The 27671-nt window shown below is 39.9% G+C and overlaps 1 protein-coding gene across 3 annotated transcripts in view; it reads right to left on the reverse strand.

Annotated features, from left to right (window-relative positions):
• The window catches only part of EPS15 (epidermal growth factor receptor pathway substrate 15), a gene marked incomplete at both ends in the record, with an annotated part of 167787 nt that extends 149106 nt beyond the window's left edge, over positions 1-18681 (reverse strand). For all 3 annotated transcript variants that reach the window (XM_079727163.1, XM_079727162.1, XM_079727161.1), the window contains one exon: positions 18649-18681. In XM_079727163.1, the coding sequence (XP_079583289.1) occupies positions 18649-18681 (33 nt within the window). The remainder of the gene's footprint in view (positions 1-18648) is intronic.
• Between the last annotated feature and the right edge of the window lie 8990 nt (positions 18682-27671).

The raw sequence follows: 27671 nt of genomic DNA on the forward strand, positions 1-27671 counted from the left end.
ATATAATGCAAAGCTATACATATGTGTATATATGTATGTATGTGTGTGTGTATGTGTGTGAGAGAGAGACAGAGAGACAGAGAATGCAAGAGAGAGGTTACAACAATGTTTAAAAAAAATGTAAAGAGAAAAAAATGTAAAGAAAATACCAAAAATTTAAAGAATGGGGTGGATGGTGATCCATGCTTTTCTTGCTATATTTCTGCATGTTACAAGTTTTTTTAATGAGTGAAGAATTTTGGAAATAAAAAAAATTTTTAATAATATTCATATGAATTCTGTATATAAGTACCAATAATAATAACAGCACTGCTATTTACTCAATGTTTCTTACATTTCAACAATGTATATACATCATACATAAGGAAAAGGAAGTCAGAGAGTTTAAGTAACTTGCCATGGTCACCCAGAGAGAGTACAAGTGGCAGAGGGAGAATTCAAATCCAGGTTTGTCTTGTACTAAGTCTAGTGTCCTTCCCACTATAAAAAATCATGATACTCTTATTATTTTACATACTATTTTAGAGCAGGTCAAAGATCCTTACAGCCTATCCTTGAAACCCCTTCCTAGTGTCTTGTGCTCTAGGTTAAAAATGCTTGCTTTATTACAAAGAAAAAGAGAATAAATTATAAGAAAATGGACATGATATTTCCCCAATGTGGACCTGATGCACCAAAATACAATTTGACTTGAATCAAATATTCCTATGGTTTTATGTTGTCCTTTTAAGTACAATTTAAAATGTTGGGACTTCCCTGGTGGTCCAGTGGTTGAGACTCCTCACTCCCAATGCAGTGGGCCCGGGTTTGATCCCTGGTCTGGGAACTAGATCCTGCCTGCCGCAACTAAGACCCGGTGGAGCCAAATAAGTAAATAAACAAATGTCATCCACAGTACCAATCTTGGACACTGTAAAACACTGAAAAAATTAAAAACTAAATTACCACAAAAAGTTTCATCATAGGGCCTCCCTGGTGGCGCAGTGGTTGAGAGTCCGCCTGCCGATGCAGGGGATGCGGGTTCGTGCCCCGGTCTGGGAGGATCCCATATGCCGCGGAGCGGCTGGGCCCGTGAGCCATGGCTGCTGAGCCTGCGCGTCCGGAGCCTGTGCTCCGCAACGGGAGAGGCCACAGCAGTGAGAGGCCCGCGTACCACAAAAAAAAAAAAAAAAAAAAAAAAGTTTCATCATAAATCAGGATACTCCACAGCACCCAAGTGCCTTTCTTCTATCATCCTGTATCATAGTACTCATCACCCCAGAGTCAGTGTTTATCTCCCTAAAAGACTAAAAGGTACTTCAGTGCATGAACCTAGGTCTTATTCTCTTTGTATGTCCAAGACCTAACACAGTGGGGACACAGGAGGCATTCAGTAAATGTTTTCTGAAATAAAAGAGGGTGGACCAGCAATAATGGAAGCACCTTTAATGCATGTAAGCTTCATATTTTTAGTATATGCATAATGATGTAACTGTGTTGTACCTAGTGAATACAAGATGGAATGAAGTTACCAATAATCCTTGGTATCAGTGATTTATGAAAATTTTAATTAAGTGTAACATTCCATAAAAATTAACAGCCCTATAAATAACTAAAATCTAGCTATTATAAACATTTGGCTAGTGATAGTAGTAGTTGTTGTTGTTGTTAATAGCTGCTACCATTTAAACTGATCCAAGACATTTATAAACATTTCACATATTCTTCACAACAAATCCTGCAGGTTAAGCTTATTTGCCATTTTATAGGTAAAAAAAGAAAGAGGCTAAGAAACTTGTTACACAATCAAACAAAAGATTGAAACCTAAGACATTCTGACTGCAAAGCCCGAGACTCCCATTTTTTCACCCTAGCTCTCAACAATTGTTCATATCTGGAGCACCAGAAATCCCCAGACCTAGCAGTTCTATTTTACTTAGTAAAATAGTTTGTTTTTTAGGGAAAATTTTCTCTGATACACGGTATGATCTTTAGTAATATGATACTGAAGGAACTCCAAGTCCAAACTACCATGTCCAAGAGACTATTAGCTTAAACGTAAACACTGGCGTGACCTATACTAACCTAAATAAGTTTAGGTTTTCATAAGCAATAAATTCCTAGAGGTAGCAAAATGTAAAACTACCTTCTATCACGTCTACAAAAACCCTCCACTATAACTTGGTACAACAATCACTTTCTAGAATTGAAAGGAGAGACTTCCGGGTAAGATGGCGGAAGAGTAAGACGCGGAGATCACCTTCCTCCCCACGGATACACCAGAAATACAGCTACACGTGGAACAACTCCTACAGAACACCTACTGAACGCTGGCAGAAGACCCCAGACCTCCCAAAAGGCAAGAAACTCCCCACATACCTGGGTAGGGCAAAGCGGAGAGATTCCCGCACAGAGGATCGGTGCCGAGCGGCACTCACCAGCCCGAGAGGCTTGTCTGCTCGCCCGCCGGGGCGGGCGGCACTGGAAGCTGAGGCTCGGGCTTCGGTCAGAGCGCAGGGAGAGGACTGCGGCTGGCAGCGAGAACTCAGCCTGAAGGGGGCTAATGTGCCACAGCTAGCCGGAAGGGAGTCCGGGAAAACTCTGGAGCTGCCGAAGAGGCAAGAGACTTTTTCTTCCCTCTTGGTTTCCTGGTGCGCGAGGAGAGGGGATTAAGAGCGCTGCTTAAAGGGGCTCCACAGACGGGCGCGAGTCACGACTGAAAGCGCGGAGCCCAGTGACGGGCGTGGGACGCTGGGGCTGCTGCTGCCGCCGCCAAGAAGCCTGTGTGCGAGCGCAGGTCACTGTCCACACCGCCCTTCCGGGAGCCTGTGCAGCCCGCCACTGCCGGGGTCCCGGGATCCAGGGGCGGCTTCCCTGGGAGAACGCACTGCGCGCCTCGGGCTGGTGCAACGTCACGCCGACCTCTGCGGCTGCAGGCTCGCCCCGCACTCCGTGCACCTCCCTCCCGCCCGGCCTGAGTGAGCCAGAGTCCCCGAAGAGGCTGCTCCTTTAACCCTGTCCTGTCTGAGCGAAGAACAGACGCCCTCCGGCGACCTACACGCAGAGGCGGGGCCAAATCCAAAGCTGAGACCCAGGAGCTGTGAGAACAAAGAAGAGAAAAGGAAACCTCTCCCAGCAGCCTCAGAAGCAGCGGATTAAAGCTCCATAATCAACTTGATGTACCCTGCATCTGTGGAATACATGAATAGACAACAAATCATCCCAAATTGAGGAGCCAGGAGTCAGTGCTGTGCCTCTGAGGTGGGAGAGCCAACCTCAGGACACTGGTCCACAAGAGACCTCCCAGCTCCACATAATATCAAACGGCGAAAATCTTCCAGAGATCTCCATCTCAACACCAGCACCCAGCTTCACTCAACGACCAGCAAGCTACAGTGCTGGACACCCTATGCCAAACAACTAGCAAGACAGGAACACAACGCCACCCATTAGCAGAGAGGTGGCCTAAAATCATAAAAAGTCCGCAGACACCCCAAAACACACCACCAGACGTGGACCTGCCCACCAGAAAGACAAGATCCAGCCTCATCCACCAGAACACAGGCACTAGTCCCCTCCACCAGGAAGCCTACACAACCCACTAAACCAACCTTAGCCACTGGGGACAGACACCAAAAACAACGGGAACTACGAACCTGCAGCCTGCAAAAAGGAGACCCCAAACACAGTAACATAAGCAAAATGAGGAGACAGAAAAACACACAGCAGGAGAAGGAGCAAGATAAAAACCCACCAGACCTAACAAATGAAGAGGTAATAGGCAGTCTACCTGAAAAAGAATTCAGAATAATGATGGTAAAGATGATCCAAGATTCTATTTCCCAGATCCAAAATCTTGGAAATACAATAGACAAAATGCAAGAAACAGTTAACAAGGACCTAGAAGAACTAAAGATGAATCAAGCATCGATGAAAAACACAATAAATGAAATGAAAAATACTCTAGATGGGATCAATAGCAGAATAACTGAGGCAGAAGAACGGATAAGTGAGGTGGAAGATAAAATAGTGGAAATAACTGATGCAGAGCAAAATAAAGAAAAAAGAATGAAAAGAACAGAGGACAGTCTCAGAGACCTCTGGGACAACATTAAACGCACCAACATTCGAATTATAGGGGTTCCAGAAGAAGAAGAGAAAAAGAAAGGGACTGAGAAAATATTTGAAGAGATTATAGTTGAAAACTTCCCTAATATGGGAAAGGAAATAGTTAATCAAGTCCAGGAGGCACAGAGAGTCCCATACAGAATAAATCCAAGGAGAAATACGCCAAGACACATATTAATCAAACTGTCAAAAATTAAACACAAAGAAATCATATTAAAAGCAGCAAGGCAAAAACAACAAGTAACACACAAGGGAATCCCCATCAGGATAACAGCTGATCTCTCAGCAGAAACTCTACAAGCCAGAAGGGAGTGGCAGGACATAATTAAAGTGATGAAGGAGAGAAACCTGCAACCAAGACTACTCTACCCAGCAAGGATCTCATTCAGATTTGATGGAGAAATTAAAACGTTTACAGACAAGCAAAAGCTGAGAGAGTTCAGCACCACCAAACCAGCTTTACAACAAATGCTAAAGGAACTTCTCTAGGCAAGAAACACAACAGAAGGAAAAGACCTACAATAATGAACCCAAAACAATTAAGAAAATGGGAATAGGAACATACATATCGATAATTACCTTAAATGTAAATGGACTAAATGCTCCCACCAAAAGACACAGATTGGCTGAATGGATACAAAAACAAGACCCATATATATGCTGTCTACAAGAGACCCACTTCAGACCTAGAGACACATACAGACTGAAAGTAAGAGGATGGGAAAAGATATTCCATGCAAATGGAAACCAAAAGAAAGCTGGAGTAGCAATTCTCATATCAGACAAAATAGACTTTAAAATAAAGACTACTAGAAGAGACAAAGAAGGACACTACATAATGGTCAAGGGATCGATCCAAGAAGAAGATATAACAATTGTAAATATTTATGCACCCAACATAGGAGCACCTCAATACATAAGGCAAATACTAACAGCCATAAAAGGGGAAATCGACAGTAACACAATCATAGTAGGGGACTTTAACACCCCACTTTCACCAATGGACAGATCGTCCAAAATGAAAATAAATAAGGAAACACAAGCTTTAAATGATACATTAAACAAGATGGACTTAATTGATATTTATAGGACATTCCATCCAAAAAGAACAGAATACACATTTTTCTCAAGTGCTCATGGAACATTCTCCAGGATAGATCATATCTTGGGTCACAAATCAAGCCTTGGTAAATTTAAGAAAATTGAAATTGTATCAAGTATCTTTTCCGACCACAATGCTATGAGACTAGATATCAATTACAGGAAAAGAGCTGTAAAAAATACAAACACATGGAGGCTAAACAATACACTACTTAATAACGAAGTGATCACTGAAGAAATCAAAGAGGAAATTAAAAAATACCTAGAAACAAATGACAATGGAGACACGACGACCCAAAACCTATGGGATGCAGCAAAAGCAGTTCTAAGAGGGAAGTTTATAGCAATACAATCCCACCTTAAGAAACAGGAAACATCTCGAATAAACAACCTAACCTTGCACCTAAAGCAATTAGAGAAAGAAGAACAAAAACATCCCAAAGTTAGCAGAAGGAAAGAAATCATAAAAATCAGATCAGAAATAAATGAAAAAGAAATGAAGGAAACGATAGCAAAGATCAATAAAACTAAAAGCTGGTTCTTTGAGAAGATAAACAAAATTGATAAACCATTAGCCAGACTCATCAAGAAAAAAAGGGAGAAGACTCAAATCAATAGAATTAGAAATGAAAAAGAAGTAACAACTGACACTGCAGAAATACAAAAGATCATGAGAGATTACTATAAGCAACTCTATGCCAATAAAATGGACAACCTGGAAGAAATGGACAAATTCTTAGAAATGCACAACCTGCCAAGACTGAATCAGGAAGAAATAGAAAATATGAACAGACCAATCACAAGCACTGAAATTGAAAGTGTGATAAAAAATCTTCCAACAAACAAAAGCCCAGGACCAGATGGCTTCACAGGCGAATTCTATCAAGCATTTAGAGAAGAGCTAACACCTATCCTTCTCAAACTCTTCCAAAATATAGCAGAGGGAGGAACACTCCCAAACTCATTCTACGAGGCCACCATCACCTTGATACCAAAACCAGACAAGGATGTCACAAAGAAAGAAAACTACAGGCCAATATCACTGATGAACATAGATGCAAAAATCCTCAACAAAATACTAGCAAACAGAATCCAACAGCACATTAAAAGGATCATACACCATGATCAAGTGGGGTTTATTCCAGGAATGCAAGGATTCTTCAATATACGCAAATCAATCAACGTGATACACCATATTAACAAATTGAAGGAGAAAAACCATATGATCATCTCAATAGATGCAGAGAAAGCTTTCGACAAAATTCAACACCCATTTATGATAAAAACCCTGCAGAAAGTAGGCATAGAGGGAACTTTCCTCAACATAATAAAGGCCATATATGACAAACCCACAGCCAGCATCGTCCTCAATGGTGAAAAACTGAAACCATTTCCACTAAGATCGGGAACAAGACAAGGTTGCCCACTCTCACCACTCTTATTCAACCTAGTTTTGGAAGTTTTAGCCACAGCAATCAGAGAAGAAAAGGAAATAAAAGGTATCCAAATCGGAAAAGAAGAAGTAAAGCTGTCACTGTTTGCAGATGACATGATACTATACATAGAGAATCCTAAAGATGCTACCAGAAAACTACTAGAGCTAATCAATGAATTTGGTAAAGTTGCAGGATACAAAATTAATGCACAGAAATCTCTGGCATTCCTATATACTAATGATGAAAAATCTGAAAGTGAAATCAAGGAAACACTCCCATTTACCATTGCAACAAAAAGAATAAAATATCTAGGAATAAACCTACCTAAGGAGACAAAAGACCTGTATGCAGAAAATTATAAGACACTGATGAAAGAAATTAAAGATGATACAAATAGATGGAGAGATGTACCATGTTCTTGGATTGGAAGAATCAACATTGTGAAAATGACTCTACTACCCAAAGCAATCTACAGATTCAATGCAATCCCTATCAAACTACCACTGGCATTTTTCACAGAACTAGAGCAAAAAATTTCACAATTTGTATGGAAACACAAAAGACCCCGAATAGCCAAAGCAATCTTGAGAACGAAAAATGGAGCTGGAGGAATCAGGCTCCCTGACTTCAGACTATACTACAAAGCTACAGTAATCAAGACAGTATGGTACTGGCACAAAAACAGAAAGATAGATCAATGGAACAGGATAGAAAGCCCAGAGATAAACCCACGGACATATGGTCACCTTATCTTTGATAAAGGAGGCAGGAATGTACAGTGGAGAAAGGACAGTCTCTTCAATAAGTGGTGCTGGGAAAACTGGACAGGGACATGTAAAAGTATGAGTTTAGATCACTCCCTAACACCATACACAAAAATAAGCTCAAAATGGATTAAAGACCTAAATGTAAGGCCAGACACTATCAAACTCTTAGAGGAAAGCATAGGCAGAACACTCTATGACATAAATCACAGCAAGATCCTTTTTGACCCACCTCCTAGAGAAATGGAAATAAAGACAAAAATAAACACATGGGACCTAATGAAACTTAAAAGCTTTTGCACAGCAAAGGAAACCATAAACAAGACCAAAAGACAACCCTCAGAATGGGAGAAAATATTTGCAAATGAAGCAACTGACAAAGGATTAATCTCCAAAATTTATAAGCAGCTCATGCAGCTCAATAACAAAAAAACAAACAACCCAATCCAAAAATGGGCAGACCTAAATAGACATTTCTCCACAGAAGATATACAGACTGCCAACAAACACATGAAAGGATGCTCAACATCTTTACTCATTAGAGAAATGCAAATCAAAACTACAATGAGATATCATCTCACACCAGTCAGAATGGCCATCATAAAAAAATCTAGAAACAATAAATGCTGGAGAGGGTGTGGAAAAAAGGGAACACTCTTGCACTGCTGGTGGGAATGTGAATTGGTACAGCCACTATGGAGAACGGTATGGAGGTTCCTTAAAAAACTACAAATAGAACTACCATATGACCCAGCAATCCCACTACTGGGCATATACCCTGAGAAAACCATAATTCAAAAAGAGACATGTACCAAAATGTTCATAGCAGCCCTATTTACAATAGCCCAGAGATGGAAACAACCTAAGTGTCCATCATCGGATGAATGGGTAAAGAAGATGTGGCACATATATACAATGGAATATTACTCAGCCATAAAAAGAAATGAAATTGAGCTATTTGTAATGAGGTGGATGGACCTAGAGTCTGTCATACAGAGTGAAGTAAGTCAGAAAGAGAAAGACAAATACTGTATGCTGACACATATATATGGAATTTAAGAAAAAAAAATGTCATGAAGAACATAGGGGTAAGACAGGAATAAAGACACAGACCTACTAGAGAATGGACTTGAGGATATGGGGAGGGGGAAGGGTAAGCTGTGACAAAGTGAAAGAGCGGCATGGACATATATACACTACCAAACGTAAGGTAGATAGCTAATGGGAAGCAGCCGCATAGCACAGGGAGATCAGCTCGGTGCTTTCTGACCGCCTGGAGGGGTGGGATAGGGAGGGTGGGAGGGAGACGCAAAAGGGAGGGGATATGGGAACATATGTATATGTATAACTGATTAAATTTGTTATAAAGCAAAATAAAAAAAAAGAAAAGAAAAAAAAATCACTTTCTAGAGATGTGGTCTATGCAATGAAAAGTTGATTTTCACATAAGATGTTGCAGCCTAGAACGTATGTTCAGTGATAACCAAGGAATGGCACCATTAATTAGTTCTGTCAGAGCTATTTTGCCCTCAGAAATACAGACTCGTTCAATTTATATAAGCTGTTTACACTACCTAGGTTATAACCCTGGCTCTACCACTTAAGAGTAGCTTGACCTTGAACAAGTTACTTTACCTGTGTGCCTAAGTTTTCTCTTTTTATAAAACAAGAATAATAAGGATGATCTGGTTAAAAGGTTGTAAGGATTATTGAAAACAGTGCCTGACAAATCATAAGTTCTCAATATGCATTAATTATTATTATCCCCAAACTGACCTCTTCTCTGTCTCTCTCTTTCTCTCTCTCTCTCTCTCACACACACACACACACACACACACACACTCACACACAGATCCCACTCTCTGAGTAATTTGCTCCTTTTACATAACAATAGAGGAATGTAATATCATGTGAATGTTCATTTTTATCCCTAAATTTGTCTGAAATATAGTCAATGGCTGTTTACAGGAAGCAGCATAGCAAATGTGCTTTAGAACAGATGTGCCCAGGTTCAAATCTCAAATCTACCACTTACAACACAACCCTGAGTAAGTAATGCAGAAGACTAATCCCTACTTGTAGAAAGGCTGTGAATATTAAGTGAAATAATATATGTAAATCACGTAAAAGTACCTACTGCTTAGTAGTTTACATAACATTAGTCCTCTTCCTTCTCAATAGTGGCATAAGAATGTTTTCCTTCCAGGATCTTTGTATTAATATTTAGCCCACTAGATAGAATTGTTCCACAACTAAAATAAGACCACACTAAGAAAGGCAGAGAAATCACACATAAAATTAAGTTCACAATTTTCAGTTGTCTTATCATTTTTTTAAGCTCAATATCCATGCACAATTAGTCATTCATGGCTCATGGCGGGTTTAGAAATTAAAATATGAAGATAAACTATTCCCTCTGTTCCTATCCCAAGAAAGCACATATTTCTGTAATTCCCAAATGCCTTAGTGGACCACTAACTTTAAAAAGTATATTTAAATCAGGGATTCTCAACTTGGGGCAATTTTGTGCCCCAGGAAATATTTGGCTATGTCTGGAAATATTTTGATGGCCCCAGCTGGGAAGAGTGCTACTAGCATTTTGTGGATAGGACGCTGCAAAACATCCCACAATGCACAGGACAGCCCCCCACACGAAAGAATTATCTGGCCCAAAATGTCAACAGTGCCAAAGTTGAGAAGCCATGATCTTAAAAAAAAAAAAGTATTATAATATAGAAGTTTTCCCTCCAAAAGTATGTTCTTGGCCAAATTTTTACTGAAGACATAACAAGAAATAAGCAGCTTGATTATTTCAGATGGGAAACTCCTGGTCCTGTTAAATCCTCATTACAAAATTCCCAATCTAAAGAAGAAGTGAGGCTTACTTTTCTTTGCATAGTTGTACTGCATAAAAACAAGTTTTTAAAAGAGCTCCAACCTTTATTATTTTTTCTTTTTTAAAATTGAAGTGTTCTTGATGTACAATATCAGTTACAATTGTACAATATAGTGATTCACAATTTTTAAAGGTTACACTCCATTTATAGTTATTATGAAATATTGGTTATATTCCATGTTGTACAATATATCCTTGTAGCTTATTTTATACATAATATTTTGTACCTCTTAATCCCCTACCACTATATTGCCCCTCTACCTTCCCTCTCCTCACTGAACCACTAGGTTCTTCTTTATATCTGTGACTCTGCTTCTTTTTGTTATATTCACTAGCTTGTTGTCTTTTTTAGACTCCACGTATAAGTGCTATCATACAGTATTTGTCTTTCTCTGATTTATTTCACTTAGCATAATACCCTCCAAGTCCATCTATGTTGCTACAAATGGCAAAATTTCATTCTTTTTTATGGCTGAGTAATATTTCCATTGTATATATATATATACATACCACATCTTCTTTATCCAGTCACCTGTTGATGGACACAGGTTGCTTCCATATCTTGACAATTGTAAATAATGTTGCTATGAACATCGGGGTGCATGTATCTTTTCAAATTAGTGTTTTTGTGTTTTTTTTGGATATATACCCAGGAATGGAATTGCTGGGTTACATGGTAGTTCTATTTTTAATTTTTTGAGAAACCTCCATACTGTTTTTCACAGTGGCTACATCAATTTACATCCAACAGTGTATGGAGGTTCCCTTTTCTCCATATCCTCACCAACATTTGTTATTTGTGTTCTTTTTGATGACAGTCATTCTGACAGGTGTGTGATATCTCATTATGGTTTTGATTTGCATTGTCCCTTATGATTAGCAATGTTGAGCATCTTTTCATGTGCCTGTTGGCCATCTGCATGTCCTCTTTGCAAAAATGCCTATTCAGTTCTTCTGTCCATTTTTTAATCAGGTTGGTTGTTTTTTTGATGTTGAGTTATGAGCTATCTATATATGTTGGATATAAACCCCTTATCAGTCATATCATTTGCAAATATTTTCTCCCATTCAGTAGGTTGTCTTTTTGTTTTGTTGATGGTTTCCTTTGCTGTGCAAAAGCTTTATGTTTAATTAGGTCCATTTGTTTATTTTTGCTTTTATTTCCTTTGCTTTAGGAAACAGATCCAAAAAAATGTTGCTACAATTTATGTCAGAGTGTCCTGCCTATGTTTTCTTCTAGGAGTTTTATGGTTTTACGTCTTACATCTAGGTCTTTAATCCATTTGAGTTTATTTTTGTATGTGGTGTTAGAGAATGCTCTAATTTCATTCTTTTACATGTAGATGTCCAGTTTTCCCAGCACCACTTATGGAAGAGATTGTCTTTTCTCCATTGTATATTCTTGCCTCCTTTGTCATAGGTTAACTGACCGTAAGTGCATGGGTTTATTTCTGGGCTCTCTATTGTGTTCCATTGATCTATGTGTTTGTTTTTGTGCCAGTACCATACTGCTTTGATTACTGTAGCTTTGTAGTACCAACCATTATTTTTTAATTGCACTTGCAATTCATTAAAGCATTATTTATATCACAAAGTTTCTTATACCTCACTTCTATCTTACTTTTGTACAAAATATTAAAAAGCTCACATTTATGTGATAGGGAAGCACAGTGCATGAGGCCAACTTTCAACAAACATCATTATTATATACCAGGTTAACAATGACCAAAACTTGATAATATACCATGTTGATGGGGAAAAGGCACAAACACTGTTGATGGTATAACCTTTCTGAATGTAAACTGGCAGTATCTATCCAAATTAAAAATATCCTTTGGCCCCAAATTATACCTACTAAAAATTAATGCACATACACATGTGCACAAAGATGTATAAAAGAATATTCACTGCAGCACTGTTGCTAACAACAAAAGATCACAAACAATATAAAAGTCCATCATTAGGTGGCTAGTTAAATAAATTACAGTATATTCATATAAAGGAATATTCTCAAGTGTTGGAAATAATGAGGGAAATCTGTATGTGCTCACATAGAACAATCTCCTAGATCAATTATGCTAAATAATAATAAGCCACAAAATATGCAGCTTATTCAAAAGAAATATACATACACTCACACTATATATATAGCATATCTTATACATATGTGTGTTTGTGCATATATGTGTGTGTGTGTATATATATATATATATATATTTTTTTTTTTTTTTTTTTTGCATCTACATCACAGACTATTGCTGGAAATACACACAAGAAACATCAAGAATGACTGCCTCTTGGAACGGGATTGAAGGCCAAGAGCAGGATGGAGACTTTCACTGGTATGTGTGAATTTTTTTTTTTTTTTTGCGGTACGCGGGCCTCTCACTGCTGTGACCTCTCCCGTTGCAGAGCACAGGCTCCGGACGCACAGGCTCAGCGGCCATGGCTCACAGGCCCAGCCACTCCACGGCATGTGGGATCTTCCTGGACCGGGGCACAAACCCGTGTTCCCTGCATCGGCAGGCGGACTCTCAACCACTGCGCCACCAGGGAAGCCCTGAATTTTTTTTTAACATAAGTTTTACAGTCGGTAAGTAAGAGAGCCAGCATAAACCTAAGTCAAAATTCTGAGCCTGAGTATTCTCTAGTTTGAAATAATGATAATAATAGTCTAGCTTACTGATTATTGTGAAGATGAAATGAGAGAGCATAAAATGCTTCGCAAATTATAAAGCAGCACACAAAATTATAATTTAGTCCTCTGAATTCTCCAAACCAATTGTAATAATAATTTTTATCATTCTTCTGGCCAATTTCTCTAAACCCAAAGACGGGAATGTTTAAGATGAAATGTGAATATAGATGCCATCTTAGAACACAAAGTTTTACTTAACATATAGCTATTTATTTTTTTAATTGAAGTATAGTTGATATCAATATTACATATAGTTATTGATTTCAATTTAAAAGGGTGAATTTTCAAAAAAGTTGTCACATAGAAATGCTAAGTTGGCTGATTACAGAAGAAATACATGCTCACTGTTGAAAAGAAGGTAAGTAAAAATTATAACCATGCTATCACAAAATCTTGGTGTTTTTTTTCTTCCAGTCTTTTTTCTATGATGCTTAAGTGGATTAGATTATTTGTCTAAATAAAATGTTTCCACTGTACTGTAATACAGCATTCAAATTACAACATCCCTCAGATTAATAAAAGCTCCTAATAAACATAATTTTTAATGAAGACATAATATTTTATCTTGTTGATGAGAGTTCCACTACTTTAAAATGAAATTTTAGTATATGGGTTTGCCTAACGAACTCTGCCTAGATTAATTTTTCATTTATTTCTACCAATTCTCCAAATTACCCAGACCTCTATCAATGGATCTTTCCCCCCCTCCCTCCCTACATACCTCCCTCTCCCATCCCTTCTCTCGCTTAAGCCATTTTCCTGATTTTGGTTTTCAGAGTTCCAATTTTATTAAGTCCAAAATTCACAAAACAAAGAAGCATATAACTGTGTTTAAAATTCCTTGAAGAGCAAGTAAAACACCTTAGATTGAGACCTTAAATTAGACTATTAGTGAGAGAGGGGATTAGAACTATGATTCGTTACTAAATAAAGATGCTCAATCTTTTTCTACTACATGTTAGTCTGTTATCATTGTTCTGTCTGCAAATAGAGTGAAAACAAAAGAATACACTCTATTGGACAAACCAACTGTTCCTAATTAATTTTAACTGTGACAGCTCCTCCCAAATGCTGAACATTCCAAGCCATTTTTGAAAACTGTTAAATACTGCTCAAGGAAACAAAGATTTCCTGAATATACTGGACTGTAATTGCAGGCAAAACCGAAAAATATCATTATTGTGCCTTTCCCATAGTAGGAACTCAAATGATATGTCATGTTGAATAAACACTCCTTTTCTGCTTCTGAGAACATGTTGTAATTTTCACACTCTGCCCTGTATTTACCATCATAACTGTTAAACCAGACCGCAAAGGTGATACCCATATTAACACATACTGTCTACTTTAATGAAATTGAAAATAAACACCAAAAACTGAAATTATGGGAGATTTTTTTCCAATTTCCAAATTTTCTGTAATGCAGTTTTATCACTCTTGCAATTTAAAAAAAGCATTAAAAAAAAGTATCCTTACAGCATGTATTGTTTTTGACCAAATATTAAGACTTTTAATTAAGTCCCATTCTAAAGGCTTTTTTATTATTAAAAAAAGAATCCTTGCTAAATTAAAACAAGAAAATTTCAGCATAAAGCTGAACTGATGGATGATTATTTAAAATACTCATATTATACCATCTTTCAATAAAATAAAACCTTCCTCATCATCAAGAGCAGTACTTGTGCGCCCACAATTGTACTGTCAAGAAACCATGAAAGGTACTGGAGATTCAAAGGCAAAAGATAATGCTTCCATACTCAAGAAGTTTAGTACCTAATTAGGAAAACAAGGCAAATACTGAAAAAAAATAATAAAAAATACAAGGGAGCAATGGATATGCCGAGCATGTAGTACACAGAGAAGTACAGTGCACAGATTTTGAAGTCGTACAGACTTTGGTTCAAATCTTAGATCTATCACTTACTAATTTATGTAAATTATTTCCCTCATTTGTAAAATGGAGTGTTAGGTTAAGTGAAGTAAAATTCTTGGCATACAGTAACACCCAAAGGGAAGCTAATAGTATTATTATCATTATTATTAGAGATACAGCCTTAAGGAAGAAATGGGCAATCAGCAAAGTTTAAAAAGAGGAAGCATTAATATCTTTTTGTAATCTACCACCATAAGCAAAAATCACAAATCTTTCTCACTCAAGTTTTACTTCTTATTGACAAGAATAGAATACCTAGCGAAGAAAACTAAAATTGAAAAACACTAAGGCTGGACTTCCCTGGTGGTGCAGTGGTTAAGAATCCGCCTGCCAATGCAGGGGACACGGGTCCGATCCCCGGTCCGGGAAGATCCCACATGCTGCAAAGCAACTAAGCCCGTGCGCCACAACTACTGTGCCTGCGCTCTAGAGCCCACGAGCCACATCTACTGAAACCCACGCACCTAGAGCCCGTGCTGCGCAACGAGAGAAGCCACCACAATGAGAAGCCCGCGCACTGAAGCTAAGAAGAGCCCCCGCTCTCTGAAACTAGAGGAAGCCTGCATGCAGCAACCAAGACCCAACGCAGCCATAAATAAATAAGTAAATAAATTTATTTTTTAAAAAAACCACTAAGGCTATATAGCACTAAAGTACCGTAGGAAAGTCACCACTAGATTTCCAAATCATAGAATATGATCTATAAAAAGAATGTTCTTTGGAAAGGTCCTTAGATCAGCTAATTCAAACTGTCCAACTAGAATGTAAGCTCCATGTTTTTTTTGTCTCCAAGCTCCAAGAACTGCCATCTATTTTGTTCATTAATATATCCTCAGCACCTAGAATAATTCCTAGTACATAATAAATGGTCAGTACATATTTGTTGAATGAATATTCAAACTAAGAAAACTGAGGCCTGGAGACTTAATGCCATACAGTTAGCTCCTGGCAGAGCTGGGAATGAAACTAACATTTCAATATTCTAACAGTCTATCCGGTCTAGAAGCTAGACCATGATAATTTACATAATTTATTTTGGTGGTGGGGGAGTTGGAGGGTTGGTTGGCAGGCAGGAGAAAGAGGAAGAAAAGAGTAAATTAAAATATTTTTCAGGTGTTTTTCCCCCAACTGTCAGTTTTGCTTAGTTGATAAAGGCGAAAAATTATATACAAGACAATCCCAGTACAGTACATAGCACATAAAAGGTACTTAACAAATATTGGTTGAATGAATGAACCTACTCCAAAACCATTATCATCTTATGATCAGAGGCAGAAACTAACTTCAGCATCAGTTTAATCTCTGTAACTGTCATACAACCCTTTAGAATTTTCAGCCATTCATAAGACAAACAGTTATTAATCACTTTCTTCCAGATGGGCACTGAAGGAAACAGATGAGTTGAAAGATGTCCCTGCCCTGGAGGATCTCACTTGAGTATAGCTAAGTCTAAATGTGTGTTGGGGCAGGGGGGTGATGGTGACATAAACAAATCAATAATGAATGTGAAACCAGGGTGCACTGTTATCTCAGTTTATTTGCCTCAAGCAGTTAAAAAATTAAATTAAAAAACACAAATCAGCAAAGTTTTTAAATAACAAGGAGGCACATTAGGGTATATTAACAGTTGGGAAGTTTCTTTTTCCTGTGCCTTAACAATATATCTTATTGCCTCTTAATGTCTTAAAATCAGAATATTCTAAATTGACTTATTTGGCTATTCAATATAAATGAACCATCAGTGTTTGTTCTCTTATATGTAAAACAATGAAGGATAATACTCCTAATTCAGTATTTACTTTATGTGGGTGTTAATATTTAAATATATAACCACAAGAACATATTTAAATTACTTAACTGTCTATAAAATTGACAGAGCCTGAAGAAAATATCCAGAGATGATAGTAAATAGAAACTGAATACATGGTCTTAGCCAGGGAGAGAATAAAGTATGCACACAACTAAGAAGCAAATCTATAGAAGTCCTCAGGGAAACAAAATCTTCAAGAGGGGAGAACTCCCGCTGGAATTGGTCAACAGATCCAGAGAGCAACAGCCTGCCAACAGGATCTTGCTTAATGCATATCACTAACTAGACTATTAAAAAGTGAACACCCAAAAGTCAATGTTGCCATTCCCCGAATCTGAGTTTTCAGGAGGACCCTTCCAAAGAGATTCGCTACCAAGATTAAATCACCATTTTCCAAGTATTCTTCCCCAATATCTGCTTGTCAAAATAGGATAAGCAACACCAAATAAACTGGGAAGGAAACAGACTTCACTTATGAAGCTGAAAATTCCTGCAAGCTGAAGTTATTCTACCTGAGGCACAAGTTATTAACGTGATTCCTGGTTCCTGGGGAGAACATTTTTCACTCAGTATCTCTATCCTCGAATGCTAGGCAAAAGACCCCCAAAGTCTCTTGATCCCAACACAGGAAACTCTCCCGCCCCAATGTATAGCCTATCCCAGTGTTCTGCCTTAGATGCCCTGACAAATCCAGGCCAAGGAGACTACAAGGTGGTGGGGAGATACTACAGGGCAGGCAGGAAGGCTGGGGTGGGCCCCAACGGAGAAGTCCATGGCCACCAGCTCTGCAGAGAACAGGCTGAGAAGGTGAGGTTGGGGTGAGATCTGGTCAAAAAAGCGGGAAGGGACTGACAGGTGCACATCCCCCTCACCATTCAGGACATCACGGGAAAATTACAATTGGCTTTCTGTAATACAGAGAGGGAGGAACAAGGCTCCCAGAGTGATGCTGAGCGGTTTTCTGGGAAGCACGAGGACTGACTCTGAAGGAAGCAGAATGGCAAGAGAAAAGACCCTGAGAACAGGTTTTGGTGAAGATTCCCCCAGTACACATGACCTCTTACGTCCTTCCCAGCACCAAGACTGGTGGGACCATCACACCTGTTCAAGGATGTTTCCCTGTTTTCCGCTTGGACAGCGATAGAGAGCCCACCGGGTAGGAGTGGTAGCAGAACTGAGGAGGAAAAGACTGAATCGGGGGATCTGACCCAGCAGGAAACCTGATCAGGAGGGGAAGAGGCTGAATCCAAGAAGGGGCTAGCAAGGTAAGTACGCGCTCTGGTAGAATGAGACTTATGTGGAAGAGAGACTGACTGGAGAAAACTGCTGGAGAAGGGTTTTCGTCGGACTCCGCTGGGAAAAGGCCGGTTTAGAGAGGAAAGACTGGCTTGGAGGCGACCCTGAGCGCCTGGCTCAGGAAGGTGACTCTGCCTGTCCCGAGGGCGAGCCTCGTGTGGGGCAAGGGCTGACCCGAGGATGAGGCTGATCCGCGAGAGCTCAACAGGAGCTCACCTGGGGTGCTTCTGGCCTGGAAGGAGGAAACTTCCTGGGTGGGTGAAGGTGAACTGGAGTGAGAGGAGCGGACACACACCAAGCGGGGCGGGGGACACGGCGGGGTCGGGAGGAGTGGGCGCCGCGTGGGGCGGGGCTGCGGCGCCGACCGGCCGGGGCGGGGTCGGCAGAGCTGCCGTCTCGGGATGGCGTCCTCCCCCAGTCACACTCACACTCTCTCTCACTCTCACACACACACACACACACTCACACGCGCGCGCGCTCGCTCTCAGTATCGGCCGCCCCGCCAGGGGCGGAGAGAAACTGCCCAGGTCGGTGAACCATAGGACGGTGGGGGAGGGGGCCGGGGACACCGGCCGTCCGAGCCAGGCGGACTGGCGGTTGGCGTTACCTGTGTCAGAGAGAGCTGGGCCGCCGCAGCCATGGTGTTTCCATCATGCACGGGAGGGGAAGGAAGGACGGGCTGACGGGGGCTCGGGGCGGGGAAGAGGCGGAGGGAGCAGCCGGAGGCGAGGCCCGGGCGGGCGTCTCCCCTAACTTCGACAACTTCCCTCCTCTCGCCCGCCCCGCCTAGCCTAGCCCCGCCTGGCCCCGCCTGGCCCCGCCTGGCCCCGCCTGGCCCGGCCTGGCCCCGCCCTCTGGGCGCAGGCCGCGGCGGCGCCCAAATCCTGGCGCCGGAGTTTTTGCCGCCGGACTGGAGCCTGCCGCTGGGGCCTCCTAAGAAAACCCGGCGCGGTGATGAAATTAAGTCGCACGATCTGTGGAGGCAGAGGCAACTCCAGATTGTCCTGGGAACTTTAAGCAAGTCACTTACCCACTCTAAGCTTCTGCTTCGGAAGAATGGGGGAAATTATACCCAAAGTCCAAGTTGCTTGTGAGGACTAAATGAGATAATGATAGGAAATAATAGCGGTACTTTACATATGCCAGAATCTGTGCTGGACGCTTTATTTTTAAATTGTGTAAGTGAAGGAACTGAGACATAAATAAGTTGTTCAAATGAGGAAACTGAAACACAAATATGTGTTATACGTAAGGTCATAAAGCTGATTAAATAGCTGGTGGATTAGCATCCAGGTCAGACTCCAATACTTTTCATTTTAACCATCGGCTATTAGGGGGTGATATCGAAAGAGAAGACTCTTTTTTTTTTTTTTTTTTTTTTTTTTTGCGGTACATGGGCCTCTCACTGTTGTGGCCTCTCCCATTGCGGAGCACAGGCTCCGGACGCGCAGGCTCAGCAGCCATGGCCCACGGGCCCAGCCGCTCCGCGGCATGCGGGATCCTCCCAGACCGGGGCACGAACCCGTGTCCCCTGCATCGGCAGGCGGACTCTCAACCACTGCGCCACCAGGGAAGCCCGAAAGAGAAGACTCTTAAATGAAAATCTAGGTGGGAAGGGGAAAGAATACTCTCCTAGCCCACTTGCTGCCTACCATATTCAGACTGTTCAATAAAAGAGCTCAGGGGCCTGCAGCACTCCAACTCCTCCCTTAGTCCACCTGGCAAACCCCTCCTGCTTTCTCAAGACACAACTCAAGTATCACCTCCTTTGCAAAACATCTCCTGACCTCCCAAGTCAGAGTTACACACTCTTCTTTTTAACATTTCTTCTCTACCTTATGAAGTCATCATCACTCTAATGACTTTACATCTGTCTACCCACTAGACAGAGCTCCTCAATGGCAAGGACTGTTTCTTACATATTTCTATATCCTCAGACACTAGAATGTGTTATGTACTCAGTACAAGGCCTTAGTTCCTGCCAAGTTAAACATAACACAGCCTACACTTTCTCATGCTGCCTTCTTCAGTTGAAATAACCAATCAGTTACTTGAAACCCTCATCCTTAAAGGCTTGGCTTATATGCCACCTACTTCAAGAAACCTTCTAGGAAATCCCACCCCACCTCTTAGTTGCTCTGATATGATCCTTACACTCTGCCTTGTTTTTAAGAGTTAGTTGAGGGCTTTTCTATACCCCCACTAGATTGTAAAATCCATCAGAATAGAGGGCTGACTCACAACTACATCCCTCCCCAATCTGGCCTAGCACAGAGTAGGCCTCAATAAATGTCTTTGCCTGGAATGGGTCTTCCTTTCTCAGTCATGGTGGCTTCCCACAACAACAAACCATAACTCTATCAGGCCCACACCCCTGTTAGCATTCTTGTAGTAGTCCCCATTTGACACACAGGAGGGCCAATTGAACAAGGCCAAGGATGGATTTAGCCCCATGTAAGGTTTTAGACCTTTACCACCACAGGCAAACCATCCCAGAAATGCCCTCAGAAATTCCTGACTGTACTCAGACCCCGTTTTTACAAGGTCCAACCAACGAAGAGCCAACCATGCAGGTCTGGTGAGCAACAACTTACTCAAGAGAGTCTCCTTTGGCCTCTTTTTGCTGTTATTCTTTTTAACTTAAGGGAGAAGGGGAAATAATGTTTTAAATTACTCCTTTTTCACCTGGTACATTTATCAGCTATAACCACCACTGATGTTTCTACTTTAATTTTCTAATTTATATTATCACTTTGGGACTTAACAACTATGAAAGGTAGTAATCATCATACCCACTTTACTGATGAGGTAACTGAAGGTCATAGACATTAAGTGATTTTCCCAAGGTTATACAGCCAATAACCAAAGCAGTATACCATAGTGGAATAAACAAGGCTTGGACATCAGAAACATCCAGGTTCCAATCCTGTCTCAACTATTTACTACTTGTACAACCTTATGGTTATTGTGAGGATGAATGAGATAACATATATGGAAATACCTAAAGATGTAGATACACGGATTTAGTTAAGAAATCTTAAAGTCATGGAATAAATTGCTACTGGGAATACAAATTCGCTTGCTATTCAAGGAGACTCCTCCAAACCATATTAGAGCAGGTTTGGGCCTTGGTTAAAATAATAATAACGATAATCAGACCCCTAAGCAAGGGAAGACTACTTGTATGGGAATTGCCCCAGGATCCCTTCCAGACCACCAATAATTTGTATTGGCTACCTTCTTTGCTCATTGGTTCTGGTTTAAATTAAAAACTTGACATAGTGGGGGGTGGGAATGATGGTCCAAACTCTGGAAAAGGCCTGGAACTTCCGGGACTGGATGTTTTTTTAGATGACACACGAATGAGAGTTTGCAAATTCGTGTCCCAGATCTCATCAAAGCACTGGGTCATATCCCAGATCTATTTTAGGAGGGTAAAATGTAGCTAATGGAAGATATGTTATGATCTAATTCATTGTAAAAAGAATGAGCTTCATGGAGCAGACAAAAAGGACTTATCTGTTTTTTGTAGGGCAACTTAATGTCTCTGGGTCTGTAAGCTTCATATTCTTCATGTGTACATTGGAGATAATAATAGCTACCTTGTAGAGATGGTGTAAGTACTAGAAATCATGCATAAATGTCTTATCAAAGAGCCCGGCCTGAAATGGGTGTTCAGTAAGTGGCAGTATTAATATAAGGATACCATTTTTTTTGATGTGGACCATTTTTAAAGTCTTTATTGAATTTGTTACAGTATTGCTTCTGTTTTTTTTATGTTTTGGTTTTTGGCCACGAGGCATGTGGAATCTTAGCTCCTCCGCCAGGGATTGAACCCGCACCCTCTGTGGTGAAGTCTTAACCACTGGACCACCAGAGAAGTCCCTATAAGGATACCATTCTTCAACATCACCATTTAACTCTCTACCTGTCAAACAACCCTCCAATTACTAAGTCAGTTTTGCAGATACATTAACTATTAGAAAGGAGTGCTTTGAACAGCTGACACATATATCCCTGTCCTTGTTTCCCTAGGTAAAGTTGTGTGCGATCACTTACTTCTGCATACTGATAGCCAACAATTGCTGCTCTCACATACATTATTTCATTTAATCCTCACTATAGGGGTTATTATTAATTTTATTTTACAGAAGAGGAATTTGTCCAAATTCATAGTGACTAGGCTAGGAATTATACATAGGTGCTCTGACTCAAATGTGCTTTTTACTAGGGCATGTTGCTGGTGTCCTGCAGACATTGATCACTCCCAAGAAGACTTCATAATATGGAGCTTTTGACCATGGAAAGCTGAAGATGAGGCTATGGATTTATAGTAATCCTAAACCCAAGATGATCTTGAAGGAGAGAATTTAGATCATGAACAGCTTTGTCATCAGCCTATCTTTCCATCTTTCTATCCTACTCTGACTCCACAACCCCTCCCCAATCCATCCTTAAGAGAAACCACAGCTACTTTTATTTCTTTATTTTCCAACTTTGGGAGGTGACTGTCATATCAGCTCTTCATGAACACTGCATGTCTGTGACGTCAGCTTTTAGAAATGCAGGCTGATTGATCGAAACTATGGGGGAAAAACACCTGTGAGGAGCCCTCTGGGTATACAAAGAACCAGTTTATTGGCATGAGACTTTGAGAAAGCCCTTCTATATAAATAGTGCTAAGCTACAAAAAAAAGAAAAAAAATTATACTACAATCGTAATGGTAATCTGGAGGTCATGCTTCCAAGCTGCTGGTTTCATAAATATAGCCCATTATTGTTCATGTTTGCCCAGGGCAGAAAAAATATGTGAGGCTGCACAATAACAACAATTGTGCTACACAAATAACTGTCCCTGTGCCAGGGACTGGAAAGAACAAGCAGTAAGAGATTTTTAAATGCCACACACACCCAGGGTGTGATAGCACAGTTCAAAATTGTCGTCATTGCTAATTTTTCAGGGCAAGGGGGTGTCCTGGGAAGAGCCTGAATTTAGAACTGGGAAGACCCAGCTTAGTCCAACTTCCTAATTTTGTGGCCTTGGACAAGTCAAAGAACTGTACCAAGCCATGGTTTCCTCTCCTTTAAATTGAAGGTAATAATAGCACCTACCCGATAGTGCTATTATGATGATCGAACGAGGTTTCACGTGAAAGCAGTTAGCCTGATACCTGGCACACAGCAGACACTACATAAGCGTTAGCTCCTACTGGAGAATATTTAGGATTTAAGAAGCCAGAAACAAAATAGAAATCATTATTAAAGATCTTCAGTGGGACCATTAAAGGAACCTGAATATTGAAAAAAAAAAAGGTCTACCTTAAAGTTTTTCTGAATAAAATTTATTCATTTATCAGTAATGTTTATTGAGTTCTGTAGAGTAAGGGAGATTATTACATTTATGTCCCCAAAGTTCCACTGGCTTGTAGCAAGCAAACAAATACAGTTTTACACTTGTCCTGTTTCCTTCCTTTTTCTTTCTTTTTTTCTTTTTTTTTTTTTTTTCCTTTCCTTATGAAGGGTCCCAGAAGCTATACGAAACAAAAAGAACACCATGGGAAAGAAAATATTTACACTCAAAGCTGCAGGTCCTTTCATCTGCAGATTTCAAAGAATTGTCTCCATCACTAATTACAAGTCCTGCTTTAACATGGGGGAATGCTGAGACACCATCAAATTAAGAAGCTTGCCCTAAATCACAAGGCAAGTCTGCAGATGGGCTACAGACAGAACAAAGCTGTCCTGTTTGCCAGCCTTGGGCTCTAAAGTAGGGCACATGAAGGTCAACAGAGGCTTCAATTAATGAGGAGAAAAGTTTGGGGAATTCTGATTCTGTACCTTTGAATTATTGCAGTGACAAGAGCATGGGCTTTAGAGTAAAATTTGACTTCAAGTCTCAACTCAGCCCATTACTAAATATGTAACCTCAGTGAAATCATAAATTAAGTCTTAGTTTCCTTCTCTGTAAAATCGGGATATTAACTCCTACTTCTAAGGTTCGGGGTAAGTTAAATGATGCAACTTTTGTGAAAGACCTAGCACAGTGTCCTGCTCTTAGAAGGTTCATGTACATGGAGAAAGCTAAGATACCCCACGTGACACATAATGACAAATAAACAACTGTTTCAGTCAAAGATTTTCTAAGCCACAATCACAGTTGTGTCTCAGTGTAAAATGATGACTGTGTATTGAACATCTCATAACACAAATAGAGGATGCCTTGTTCAGACCTTCATTGCTTTTCTTCCTTGATTCTGTGCTTTCTTTCATAGCCCACATCCAAACTATCAGCAAGTTTTGCTAGCTCAACCTCCAGTATATATCTGAAATTCCAATTCTATTTTCAAAATATATTCCAGATCTGACCATCTCTCAGTATCTTCACTGCCACCATCACCTTTTTCCTAGACCACTGCTAAAGCTCCTTAACTAATCTCCCCAATTTCATGTTTGCACCTATGTCTGTTATCCTTATAATAGAGAGTGTGATCTTTTTTAAATGTTCATTAGATCTTATCATTTCCCTGTTTAAAACCCTCCAGGGACTTCTCATCAAACCCCTAACCATTGACCTACAACAGAGCCAGGTCTTTGCAGGTGAAGTATGTGTCAACAAAGCACAGAAGAACAAGTATGTTCTGGCCATGTTGAGATGTTTGATGGGATGGAGCATGGTGGGGATGGGAGAGGGAGGAACTAGCAGAAGAAGATGGAGGAGGGAATTTTAGGAAATAGCCAGAGGGAATCATGGCTGGGCCAGAAGAGGCTTAGAGAAATGCATCTGTCTGAAGATTCTCAGAGATGCAAAATCACCACTGGAAGCAAATGGGACAATTACTGTTTTGTGTTGATAGTATTTTCAAATCTAGTGGCCTTGATTTTTTAAAAGCACAGTCAGGAACCTATTTTATCATTCCAAAAGGAAGTCAAGTTTATAGGCCAGGAACCCTAACCTCAGGACAGTGGTTAAGAGGATGGGCTTGGTAATCAGACAAATTTGAGATTGAATCAGGGTCTCCACTTAAGCTATAATACCATGGACAAGTTATGTAAAGTCTTCGAGCCTCAGTTTTATGCAAACTATATCAGAGTGATTAAGAGAATTAAATAGTTGAATCTTATAAAGCACTTTGCACAGTGTCTGGCACATGGGAATGGGAATAAGTGCCCTACAAATGCGGACTATCACATTATGGTTATGACAATGATGATTAAGGATTTGGTTATCTTTATAACAGTCCCATGTTCATTAGTTTTACTGATAAACACTGTGTCTTACCCCTAACAGAGATCTGAAGTAAGTTTGTCAAATTTTAAAAATCTGAGGAGTCTGTCCCAATTCACAGCAACATTTGGTACTAAGAGACAAAAAAGGGCACCTACTTGCACTGGAGACACTATCCACTCTGTCCCCCAGTCCAGAAAATCAAAATATGTAAATAGAATGGTAGCATCATATTTGCATTTAACTGTATATAAATGTAATTATACACCCTCGGTGCTCAGTGTTTCAGAGGGTTTTTTGTTGTTATTTTCAATATTGTCCCTATATGCAACTCAAAGATTTCAGCTGATGTTCGACCAAAGAAGAAGTATAAGACTTGTAATTGAAAACTACAAAAACATCGTTGAAAGAAATTAAAGAAGACCTAAATAAATGGAAACACTTCTCAAGTTCATGGATTAGAAAATTTAAGATGTCAGTACTCCCTAAACTGATCTACAGATTCAACGCAAGTCCTACCAGAATCCCACCTAACTTCTTTGCAGAAACTAACAATTCTAAAATTTCTATGGGGTCTTCCCTGGTGGCGCAGTGGTTGAGAGTCTGCCTGCCGATGCAGGGGATATGGGTTCGTGCCCCGGTCCGGGAAGATCCCACATGCCGCAGAGCAGCTGGGCCTGTGAGCCATGGCTGCTGAGCCTGCACGTCCGGAGCCTGTGCTCCGCAATGGGAGAGGCCACAGCAGTGAGAGGCCCACGTACTGCAAAAAAAAAAAAATTTCTATGGAATTGCAAGGGACTCAATCTTGAAAATGAAGAACAGAGTTGGAAGACTCATAGTTCCTGACTTCAAACTTACCATAAAAGTACAGTAATCAAGTTAGTGTGGCACTGGCATAAGGGGAGACATATAAATCAATGGAATAGAACTGAGACTTCAAAAATAAACCTGTACATTTACGATCCATTGATTTTCCAAGACAATTCAAGTTGGGGGAAGAATAATCTTTTCAACAAATGGTGCTGGGACAACTAGATGTCCACACGTAAAATAATGAAGTTAAGGAATTCCCTGGTGGTCCAGTGGTGAGGACTCTGTGCTTCCACTGCAGGGGGCAGGAGTTTGATTCCTGGAACTAAGATCCCTCATGCTACGCAGCGCAACCAAAAAAAAAAAAAAAAAGAGAGAGAATAAATAAATAAATAAAACCACAAACAAACAAAAAGAATGAAATTAGGCTTCCTCCTCATACCATATACAAAAACCAACTCAAAATAGATCATTGATGCAAATGTAAGACTATAAAACTCTGAGAAGAAAAAAATAGATGTAAATCTTCATGACTTTGAATTAGGCAATGATTTCTTAGATGTAACACCAAAAGCAGAAGCAGCAAAAGGAAAATAAGTAAATTGAATTTCATCAAAATTTAAAACTTTTGTGTTTCAAAGAACACTGTCAAGAAAGTGAAAAGATAATCCAAGGAATGGGAGAAAATATTTGCAAATCATATACCTGATAAGTGGACTATCCAGAATATATGAAGAACTCTTACAACTCAACCAATTAAAAATGGGTAAAAGATTTGAGGCAATATTTCTCCAAAGAATATATACAAATGGCCAAAAAGTGCACAAAAAGATGCTCAACATCATTAGTCATTTGGGAAATACAAATCAAAACCACAATGAAATACTGCTTCACACCACTAAAATGGCTATAATTTTTAAAATGCACAGTAACAACTGTATATCCACATGCAAAATAGTGATGTCGTTGAGATTGTTGCAATATTCAGTATTGGTAAGGATGTGGAGAAATTGGATCCCTCATACATTGCTGGTGGATGTGTAAAATGGTACAGCCACTTTGAAAAACAATTTGGCAGTTCCTCAAAGAGTAAAACATAGAGTTACCATAGGCCCCAACAATTCTATTCCTAGGTATATAGCTAACAAAATTAAAGACATAGTCACATAAAAACTTGTATATGAATGTTCCTAGTGGCATTATTCATAATAGCCAAAGATGGAAACAACCCAAATGTCCATCACTGATGAATAGATAAATACATGTGGTATAACCATACAATGGAGTATTATTATTCGGCAATAAAAAAGAATGAACTACTGATACATGCTGCAACATGGATGAACACTGAAGGAAGGGAAAGAATCCAGACATAAAAAACCACATATTGTATGATTCCATTTCTATGAAATGTCCAAAAAAGGCAAATCCATGGAGGCAGAAAGTAGATTAGCAGTTGCCAGGAGCTGGGGGAAGGGGAAAAGGAGAGTGACTGCTAATGGGTACAGGGTTTCTTTTTGGAGTGACGAAAATGTCCTGTAATTAGATAATGGTGATGGTTGTGCAACTCTGTGAGTACAGTAAAAACCACTTAA

Source organism: Hyperoodon ampullatus (assembly GCF_949752795.1).
Source record: "Hyperoodon ampullatus genome assembly, chromosome: 2".
Classification (NCBI taxonomy): domain Eukaryota; kingdom Metazoa; phylum Chordata; class Mammalia; order Artiodactyla; family Ziphiidae; genus Hyperoodon; species Hyperoodon ampullatus.